The sequence below is a fragment of the Orycteropus afer genome, unplaced genomic scaffold, assembly GCF_000298275.1.
Source record: "Orycteropus afer afer isolate SDZICR_OR568_19922 unplaced genomic scaffold, OryAfe1.0 scaffold00141, whole genome shotgun sequence".
Taxonomy (NCBI): domain Eukaryota; kingdom Metazoa; phylum Chordata; class Mammalia; order Tubulidentata; family Orycteropodidae; genus Orycteropus; species Orycteropus afer.
Window position 1 is genome coordinate 1,348,594 of NW_006921728.1, and position 11,183 is coordinate 1,359,776.

Sequence of the window (11,183 nt, forward strand, 5' to 3'; positions counted from 1 at the left end):
AAAAAAAAAAAAAAAAAAAGCTCCAATTCACTAGTAGGGCATTTCTGCTAATGATGATGTTATATTGTCACTCACAGTCCCACAGTTTAAATTCAGTGAAGACCTCAGTGGTTAGGGAGTTGCTACTTTCCACCTGGTTCAGACAGCTGCAAAAACCCTGTACTCCAGGCTCCTTCATGCCAAAAAGCTATCCTGGAAGAGCTGGACCCTATCCCCACATCATGAGTTCATCCCAGGGCCCACCCACCTGTGGCATGCTTCTTTCTCTGCTCCCAATTCAGTGGTGACCCAAGCCAGTCTCTACTTCTTAGAAATGCTGCCAACCCACTTAGCACCAGTTCCAAAGTTACCGATAGAAGCCAGTTCTGTGGGCAGTCCTCTGGAGTGGCTGCTGGTCTTTGGTGTTCCCGCTTCACTGCCTAGGGAGTTTTCTATTGCTTCATCCCAATGGTTCGTGCACCACAGGGCACGTTCGTTTATTTTTATTCTTCCCAGCTGTTTACTCTGCTGCTCCCTCCTTTCTTCTCCTTCTCCACTAAATCTGGCCTTCTCCATCTTAATGTGCTGTTAACAGGCCCAAAATCCCCACTTGAAACTGCTGCACATAGTTTTTCAAGCACTAAGATGCTAGAGGGAACAAACTTGTGGGCTACAGGTAAGATGCCATTTTTCTGCCCTGTTAACAGACATTTTAAGTAAAATAAGATGTCCCCAGCTTCTAAACTACTGCAGTTGTGTTTATATTCAAACTTGTATATGAATTTCTATAAAATCTATGCATTTTAGCACTGCCTTTTGCAAATTTTAAAATATTTAAAAAAATTTTTTTAAGAAAAGTGGGAGAATATTTGAAGAAAAATTTGGAAAAGGCAGTGCTTAAAATGCATAGGTTTTATAGAAACTCATATATAAGACTACACATATTTAAAGCATATGACCTTGGTTATATCCTATCTGAATTTAGAGACTATTTGAAGAATAAATTTGATGCCCTGAACACCAATGACTGAAGATCAGATGAGTTGTGGGATGACATCAAGAACATCATACATGGAAAAAGCAAAAGGTCATTAAAAAGACAGGAAAAAAAAAAAAAAAAAAAAAGACCAGAATGGATGTCAGAAGAGACTCTGAAACTTGCTCTTGAATGGAAAGGAGCTAAAGCAAATGCAAGAAATTAGAGAAAAGAGCTGAAAAGAAGATTTCAAAGGGTGGATAGAGAAGATAAAGTATTATAATGAAATATGTGAAGACCTGGAGTTAGAAAACCAAAAGGGAAGAACACACTCAGTGTTTCTCAATCTGAAAGAACAGAAGAAAAAAAAATTAAGCCTTGAGTTGCAATACTGAAAGATTCTACGGGCAAAATATTGAATGATACAGGAAGCATTAGTAAAAGATTGAAGGAATACACAGTCACTGTATCAAAAAGAATTGGTCTATGTTCATCTATTTCAGGAGGTAACACATGATGAAGAATCAATGGTATTGAAAGAAGAAGTCCAAACTACACTGAAGGAATTGGCAAAAGGAATTAATGGAGTACCCACTAAGATATTTCAACAAACAGATGCAGTACTAGAATCTCTTACTCATTTATGCCAAGAAATTTGGAAGACAGCTACCTGGTCAGCCAACTGGAAGAGATCCATATTTGTGCCCATTTCAAAGAAAAGTGATCCAATAAAATGTGGTAATTATCGAAAAATATCATTGCTATTATGTACAAGTTAAATTTTGCTGAAGATAATGCAAGAATAGTTGTGGCATGATACTGACAGGGAATTGCCAGAAATTCTAGCTGGATTCAGAAGAGGGCATGGAATGAGGAATATTATTGTTGATGTCAGATGGATCTTGGCTGAAAGCAAAGAATACTAGAAAGAGGTTTACCTGTGTTTTACTGACTAAGTAAAGGCTTTCAACTGTGTGGATCATAACCAATTATTTATAACACTGATGTGAAGAATAGGAATTCCAGCAAACTTCATTTTACTCATGAGGAAACTGTACATAGACCAAGAAGCTATTTTGGGAACAGAACAAGGAGATACTGCATGGTTTAAAATCAGGAAGGTGTGCATCAGGGTTGTACACTTTCACTATACTCATTCAATCTGTATGCTGAGTGAATAATCTGAGAAGCTGGACTATACGAAGAAGAATGCAGCATCAGGATTGGAGGAACAATCATTAATACCTGTCATATGCAGATAACAACCATGCTTGCTGATGACAATCATCCTTGCTGAAAAGAAAGATGAATTGAAGCACTTACTGATGAAGATCAAAGACTAAAGTCTTCAGTATGGATTACATCTCAAAATAAAGAAAACAAAAATACTGACAATTGGACCAATAAGCAATAGCATAATAAATGGAGAAAAGATTGAAGTTGTCAGGGATTTTATTTCCCTTGGATGTACAATCAAAATCTACAGAGACAGCAGTCAAGAAATCAGATGTTGAGATGTTATATTGCACTGGGCAAATCTTCTGCAAAGGACTTCTTTAAAGTGTTATGGAACAAAGATGTCACTTTGAAGACTAAGGTGTGACTGACCTCTGCCATGGTATTTTCAGTTGTCCACCATGTGAAAGCTGGGCAATGAGTAAAGAAGATGGAAGAAGAGTTCATGCCTTTACGTTGTGGTGCTGGTGAAGAATAAACTGCCAGAATGAACAAATCTGTCCTGGAAGAAGTGCAGCCAGAATGCTCCTTAGAAGTGAGAATAGCCAGACTTTGTCCCATTACTTTGGTCATGTTGCCCGAGGGACCTATTCCTGGAGAAAGTTATCATGTTGGTAAAGTAGAAAGTCAGCAAAAAAGGGGAGGATCCTCAATGAGATGGATTGACAAAGTGGCTGCAATGATGGGCTTAAGCATAGCAAAGATTGTGAGGAGGCTCAGGACCACACAGTGTTTTGTTCTGTTGTATAAGGGTCACTATAAGTCAGAGCCAACTCAATGGAATCTAGAAACAACAACAATAACATTTTACATTTTCATTTTGGTTATAGACCATTATCAATAGAACATATAGTAAAGCAAATCTATATTTATATCTATCTATACTTAAAGCAATGTTCACTATACTCAGAAGAAAATACCAAAAATAGACACCAATAAGAATTAAATTTGAAATTGTTTTGGTAGGGCTTTACAAAATGCTTTTTTTAAAATTATGATAAACATACACATGTAATTAAAATGTTTAGAAATAGATTTAAATTATTTAGGTTCAGCGTTCATTATTTTATGCTGTAAGTTCATTCAATTATAGTGTTAAAGAGCACGTGTAATTGTTGACACATGCATTATCAACATTTTGACACGTGTATTTCTCTGGTTTAATACAACAAGATGATGTCTGTTTTCTTTTTAAGAGGGTTGAGCATCATGATATGCATATTGTAGCATTGGAAAGAATAAAACATCAATTTTAAACAGTAAAGTAATATTCAAGTAACAGTCTTCATATAATTAATTAAGTTCTTCAAAATATATCAGTCTTAAAGTGAAAGGAATTGCATTCACTTAAAAGTCTGTGCAGAGAAACCAGCAAAATCCCATATGCATTGTGATTTAGGAACAGCAATCTAGTCACAAATTGCTTATTTTTCAAATAAATCCATATTTAAATCTGCTTAGGAGGATAAGCCTCTCACAAAATAAGGGAAAGAAAGAGTTAAATCAAATAAATGTAAGAATGTTATTTCCACTGAAGTAGATTTTGTACAAAAGTGGCACAAGGCAATGTTGACAACATCTTTTAAATAGCTGAATGGCATCACTTGTAAAGCCTGAAGATTGGAAAATATGAATTTATACCCAACGAATTTATAAAAAAGGAAATCTGTTCTGAGCTTTGTAAGAAATAAGTTGAATCTCCCTGTTCCCCCCAAAGTATGCATGGTTATATATGCTAACTTACTGAATTCATCCTTCATGCAATTCCAGTTTATTAAAGAGGTTAAAAATTTATAAAACTCTGATGGGATATGGTTTTAATGCTTCATCACACTACCCATCATTTGCTTTTCAATCTAGATCAGAATGATCTTTCCTACTTCCCTGCAATCACCTACCTGCACAGCTAATATTTTCTGAATACTCTCTTGAGAGTCTGTCTGGAACTTGGCCAGCCTCATCCGGCTGCAGAGGGCCACCAGTTTGAAGTGCGTCTCCCATACCTTGTGTATCCTTCTTTGCAGCTGACAGAGCTAAAGGGAAGGGGGGGGGGCGGGGAGGAGGAAAAAAACACAAATCAGAGTAGGAGAGGAAATTAATGGCAGTGTTCAAGAAGAATGATGGAGGGAAATATAGAAAGCAGTCAATAGCCCATTCTCCACTGTACAGACCTGACAGGAATTTCACAGTCTCTTGATTTTTCAGCCCACTCATGTGCATTCATCAGAAACCAGTCACATCTGGCTGCCAGGATGGGGGGTTAATTTTCTCTAAATGCCTCAGCAGTTTTGTTCTAGCTGAGGCAAACTCTGTGACTGCAAAGCTGATGAGTAAAATATTTCTACTTCACCCAGTTTAACTCTAAACCGATAGCCTCAGGACATATTGAACCTTTCTTTAAAAAAAAAAAATAATCTTTTGAAGCTTTTTTGAATGGCACATCGGGTCAAGCCAAAGTTTAAAATGCAACTTTAAGACTTTGATGGACACCATTGCTTCTTTTTTTCCTCATAAAGCTTACCATTGCTTGGCAATGTGTGCTTTAGAGCATGACAAAACTAAAGAGAATTAACTTAGCCATCAACTGCTGAGGGAGAACAATAGCAGGGAAGAAATCTCCAGCTAGAACTCCCTATTAATCTACCTCCCTCTGACCATGTGACATGGAAACATCTCACTGCATTCAAGTGCAGTGGATGCAGTGCTTAGAAGTGACATGTTTAATACTGGATCCACACAGAAAAAGGAAGCCTTCTCCTAGGAGGCATTCTGTATCATTTGGCAAATTTAATAAAACAATCAAACAAACAAAATAACAGTGGAAGTTTTTACCAAAGTAACATACATTTGCCCTTGAACAGTTAGCATAACCACACCAAACAGAATTGTTCTAATCAGATTATTTTTAAAGGAATTAAATTTCAGAAAAATTAATGGTAAAACAATGTTGTTGTTGTTATGTGCCGTCGAGTCGGACCTGACTCATAGCGACCCCTTCTTGGGTTTCCAAGGCAGTATCACTACAGAAGTAGAATGCCCTATCTTCCTTCCGAGGAATGGCTGGTGGGTTTGAACCGCCAGCCTTCTGGTTAGCAGTCAAGTGCTTTTAGGCACTATGCTACCAGAGCTCCGTAAAAATCAAAATGTTTACACATAGTATATTCTGACTACTGAAAATCCTTAAGTTTTTAGTAGTTGGTAATGAGGATAATTGTTCATGTTGATTCCTTTTCAGTGTATTTTGCAGAATAAAAACATAAAAAACAAAACAAAGAAAAACTCTTAATTCCAACTATGTTCTATTTATCAGTCTGTATAGTGGTTACACGGGAGCTCTGGTGGCATGGTGCTTAAGGCATATGACTGGTAACCAGAAGGTTGGCAGTTCACCCACCAGCTACCCCGTGGAAGGAAGACTGGGCAACCTACTTCTGTGAAGATTTACTGCCTGGGAAACCCAAGGGGGTTGCTACGAGTTGGAATCGACTCAGTGGTAGTGAGTTTGTTTTTTTTTTTTTAGCGGTTACACAGGTAGTTTAATTTTAAAAAATTCATCAAACAGAACATGTATGATTTGTGGACTTTTTGTGGGCCTATTTCAATAAAGCAGTTTATTTAAAAATTACTATTTTAGACACATAGTGTTGCATATGAATTGTTTATCATTATCCCCATTACATATTGTAATAAGCAGTGCATATATAGATACTCTTGTAGCATTTATGTTGGTTTATAGCAAAATAAGACTTTATTCTCGGTTATTTTAGGAAGAAAATATAACCTTGAAAACAAGAGATATATTAGGTTATTAAATAGTGAAATACAATACTTAGAATTAATTTATGGGCATTTCAGATAATCTAAGCTACTGAATTAAAGATTAATAGCGCTTTTTGAAATTATGTCAATCTTTCTTTGTTTATTTCCTGTAATATAAGTCAAGTCTGACAGTCAAAGAGTGGGAGAAAATGTTGTATCTTGATAAATCTGAAAAATTTAGTCTATTAGGTATGTTCCATCCATATATGAAAGTCAATATTACAACTGTACTTAATGTGCCAACTAGGAGTTAGTACTGGCTATGTATCATCTATTATATGCAACAGTGATTTAAGTTATCTTAATTGTTATTAAACAATTAAATGCATAATAGACCTATATCAATATCAGAAATTTCTTAAATCTGAAACTGAGCAAGAATATACAAGTTACTACTTAGTGGTGACTAAGTTTCAAGAAAGGTCCTTGGTGGCTCAAGCAGTTAAGCTCTAGCCAAAATGTTGGCATCTCAAATCTACCCAGAGGTGCCTTGGAAGACAGGCCTGCTGTCTTAGCTCTCTAGTGCTGCTATAATGAGATACCCCTAGTGGATGGCTTTAACAAGCAGGAGTTTAGTTTTTACAGTTTAGGAGGCTAGAAGCTCTAGGGTCTGGGATGGCCCCTTAACCTTGGGCTTCAGCTCTGCCTCTTGTTCCAGGTTCACTGGAACTGCAGGTATCTCCTACCTCACACAGGTGCTAGATGCTGAGGCTGACAAACCCAAGGCTGGCAGGAAAATGGCACAATCCCAAGATTAACAAGCAACATGGCAGGCCACTGGTTCAACTCCAGGAACAATCCCAAGATCAGTAGACAACATGGTAGGCCACTCATTCAAGCCCAGGAACTAGAGATGAAGACTCAGCCAAACGCAGGTTCCAAATGTGCCAAAAGCTAAAGACCTTTCTCAAAGCTTCTCCATATGTACTGAAAGCAGGCCACACTCCAAAGGCAACTACTTAGCCTCTCACAGCACACCCCGCCATGGAGGTGACTACAATTCATCATGGGGAATAACTACATCCAGCTGCCAAGCCACTCAAAACTATAGTCTAGCCAAGATGACACACAACCTTAACTACCACACTACCACACCTGGCAATCTACTTCTGAAAGGCTTCAGCCTTAAATGTGTGTGTGTGTGTGTGTGTATTTCAAAAAAAAAAAAAAAAATGTAATTTGCTTTTATATTAAAATGTGACCTGTTGCATGGAGATTTTTTTTTAAAAAAACAGCATAGATAGGAGTGGAAGTGGATAAGATTTTACTTGGTTATAAACTAAAATTATCAGGAAAGTATCTTTGCTTGTAGAGTAAATTATCTCTGAAATTATACATTGAAATATATTTTAACACACAAACTGTCAAATGATTCTTTGCATATGACTCATTATATTGTAGGCTGAGATGAACATCCTGTATGAAGAGGACATATTCCAATAAATAATTATAATGTACTAAATGAAGCTATTTTCTTAACAAAGACAAATATTTTGGTGACAATTATCAACTATTGTAGACATAACTCATTCAAACGGGCTTGTACATGGTTGATTGCTTTCACTGTGGGCTCGTTGAGGTACTTTCTCTTTTTAACCCCAATTTACATCTGAGAAAACTGGAAATTAAAGAGGTTAATTTGCTTATATAATACATGATTTAAAATTCATATGCTTTGCCATGACGCCATAATACTTATTGGATTCTGGTGGCTTTTCTCTTCCTCTTTCTCTGATATTTTACCTGTCAACCTTGATTAACCAGGTCAAGGTTTGTCCTAAGAACTGCTTAGAAACACCCAAGGGTTCTATGGATCTTGGTTACAGAGCTTCCTGAAAGCAGAATTGAGAACAAAATGTACATCTATCTACCTGCTGTTAGGTTTTCATAAGAAATGGATAATAAAATATTATCCACATATGTTACCAAAGTATTGCTGGCTTCACACCGTACTTCACTGGATTATTGTAATCTGGAATTTTTAAGACAAAAACAAATGGAAACCTACCCCTTACAGAAATTGAATAATAAATTATCAAAATAATACAAGTTCACAGTGATAAACTTGAAATATTTAGTTCTAAAAGAATGGCTATGGGATAGACTTTTCTGAGTCTCCTTTAATGAACTCATATATCTCAATGAAATGTCACTTATAGTAAAATATTGTTTTAATTTTTTGGAGATTCTTCCCATCCCACTGCTATGGTTATTTGGTGTTCACTTAGCTCTCAGAAGATGCCAATTTCTCTCCATTCCCAGGATACTTGGAGATATCTCATTAACACATATCTCTCTGCCAAAGGAAATAATAAATTAATACTATGGTATCCACAAATATAACACAAAGGAAATAATGGGATGTTGAGTTTTAGAGGAATTCCTTAAGTGATGGTGATTTTTATAAGAGGGAGCTCTTCAACAGCTCTGACCAGTGTAAGATTACTCAATAAGCAACTAAGTACAGACTTGTGCTTACTTACTAATTTGTGGTGATCAATTTCACATTTTTTCACCACATCAAAGATTCTGTTTCTAGATATGGCTGCCATATGTCTCTCTCCCAACCCCACAGTACCTTCCTACAAAATCATAGCCTCTTTTCAAATTTACAATTCCTGACAGGAATGGAGTACCAGTAAGCAAGGTAAGTGTGAGTTTATGTGTACTTACTTACCAATCTGTAGTGAATAGTTTTACATGTTTTCCACCACAGATTTAGTAACTTGCAATGACACCAGATTAACTGGGCTGCTACTCAGCCAAAAACCAATATTACAAGACTTTTGAAAGAGAATGGACATAGTTATAGTCTCATACATGACTAAGGAGAAGCATATTAGAGAAGTTCCTTAAAAACTAATTAAGAAGGACTAATATCTCAAAAAAGAGCTTTTATTTATTTATCATGAAAACATATAGGTTTTAGGCCACTAGAATTGGCCATAATGACAAATATTTTAGTAAAATGGTTGTCAAGATAAAGTCTAATTTTAAGGTGCCAAGAGATAATGATCATTCAACATTTATTAAAACAAACTCAACTAAAATGAGTTGGTAAAATAGTAGTGGAAAAGTAAAGACATGGATAAGTATTTTTACTAATCAATGAACATAGAGAAAATAAACCAAGTAAATGGAAGACAAACAAAAACATGCAACAGGAAAGGTAAACAAAGAAAAAGAGATAAGTTCTGAATGGAAATGTCCTTCAGGTGAAGCAGAATTTAAGTTGGAAAACCAAGGTATTAGAAAGTTTTTGATCTCTTGAACCTTAATTAACGCAGGGTTTCTGGAATGAAACATTTCAATGATTACTTTCTTGAAATGTAATCATTTATCTCTGAAATGATTACTTTCCTATCCTCCCTTTCAGAATTTTAAGAAAGGTGGGGTGTGAAGAGAAAGAAAGTGGTAGAGAAAAAAAGACAATGAGGAACACAAAGTTAATGACTGGGAGGCCAGCACAGGCATGTAGGAAGACTTGGTATGCACCTTGAAGTGAGAAAGGAGAATTAGCTCAAACCCACCCAGAGGTGCCACAGAAGACAGGCCTGACAATCTGCTTCCAAAAGGTCACAGCTTTGAAAACCCCATGGAGAAGTTCTACTCTGCGCACATAGGGTTGCCATGAGTTGGACAGCAACTTGACAGCAACTAACAACAACAGATTAAATGGGCTGTTATCAGTCCCAAGCCACCATTATAAGACTTTTGGAAGAGAATGGATATATTCTCATACATTACTACCAAAAACCAAACCCACTGCCAGTGAGTCGATTCCTAGTCTAGTGACCCTACAGGATACAGTAGCAGAGTAGAACTGCCCCATAGAGTTTCTAAGGTTGTAAATCTTTCTGTAAGCAGACTGCCTCACATTTCTCTTGCAGAGTAGCTGGTGGTTTGAAACACCAACCTTTTGATTAGCAGCTAAATGCCTTAATCACTGTGCTGATAGAGCTTCTCTATCTGTCTATCTATATACACACATATATATATAGACAAAGAGGAGCATGTTAGAACAAGAAAAGGGTCCATTCGGAAAAGGATGTTTAATTCCATTGCCTTCAATTTTGTACATTGTTACTTGCCATCATGCTCGTTCTGACTCATGGTGACTCCATGTACAACAGAAGGAAAGATTGTCCAGTCTCAATTTTGTATATGAAAGTGGTAATGAGGCCATTCAGCCAAATGAGGAAAGCTGAATCAGGTATTAGTTGTTTTATAATTATATGTTTTAAGTGTTTTAAGAAACACATTTAGTACAAATATTACAAATCACTTAAAACACATAAAGCAAATAATCATGGGTTTAAATGTATGCTATTTTATTACAATTTTAAATGTAAAAAATCACAATATGCTAAGAATAAAATAACAGTGTTTGATATTACAACCACAAATCCCAAGAACATTAGGGCTAGTCATTGCCAAAATTAGAAGTGAGAATAGCCAGACTTCATCTCACTTACCTTGGCCATTTTGTTAGAAAGGACCAGTCCCTGGAGAAGGATATCATGCTTGGTGAAGCAGAAGGTCAGCAAAAATGGGGAAGAGTTTCAACAAGATGGAGTGACACTGGGACTGCAGTGAAGGGCTCAAGCATAGCAAGGATTGTGAGGCTGGTTCAGCACCAACCAGGCAGTGTTTTGTTCTGTTGTACATAGGGTCACTATGAGCCAGCATCTAACAATAATAACAGTAACATTCCCATGTTCTCAGCACTGAAATTAGAGTTGTATTCTAGGCATATTATAGGGCCAGGTTGGAACATCCAATAGTCCCACTTACATTGGAACTAATAAGACCCGGGAACAAAGTAAAGGCATAGTTGCCCAGTCCAACACGAATATTTGGGAACATTATGGAGGAGCAGAGCTAGAATAGAATTGAACTGTCATTGTTATTTGCTGTTGAAAAGAAAATATGTTCATAGTTGTTGTTTTAAAAATACATTCTCATATTTGATCATTCTTTCTTCAAGTGATGAAGCAGAATCCCTCTCCCATGAATGCAATTCTTCTTCTTTTTTTTTTTTTTTTTAATTGTGATTTGGGTGAAGATGTACAGAGCAAATTAACTTTCCATACAGCAGTTCACATATACTTTGTCTCATGTCATTGACCACAGTTACCACAATGCAACAGCTCCCCTCCCACTTCCTCCCCAT

General features: G+C 36.5%; 1 protein-coding gene across 1 annotated transcript in view; it reads right to left on the minus strand.

The window, feature by feature from the left end:
- The window catches only part of CCDC178 (coiled-coil domain containing 178), a 664,873-nt gene that overhangs the window by 60,936 nt on the left and 592,754 nt on the right, over positions 1-11,183 (minus strand). Inside the window, exon 17 of the mRNA XM_007945673.2 lies at positions 4,090-4,224. Coding sequence (XP_007943864.1) covers positions 4,090-4,224 — 135 coding nt within the window. The remainder of the gene's footprint in view (positions 1-4,089; positions 4,225-11,183) is intronic.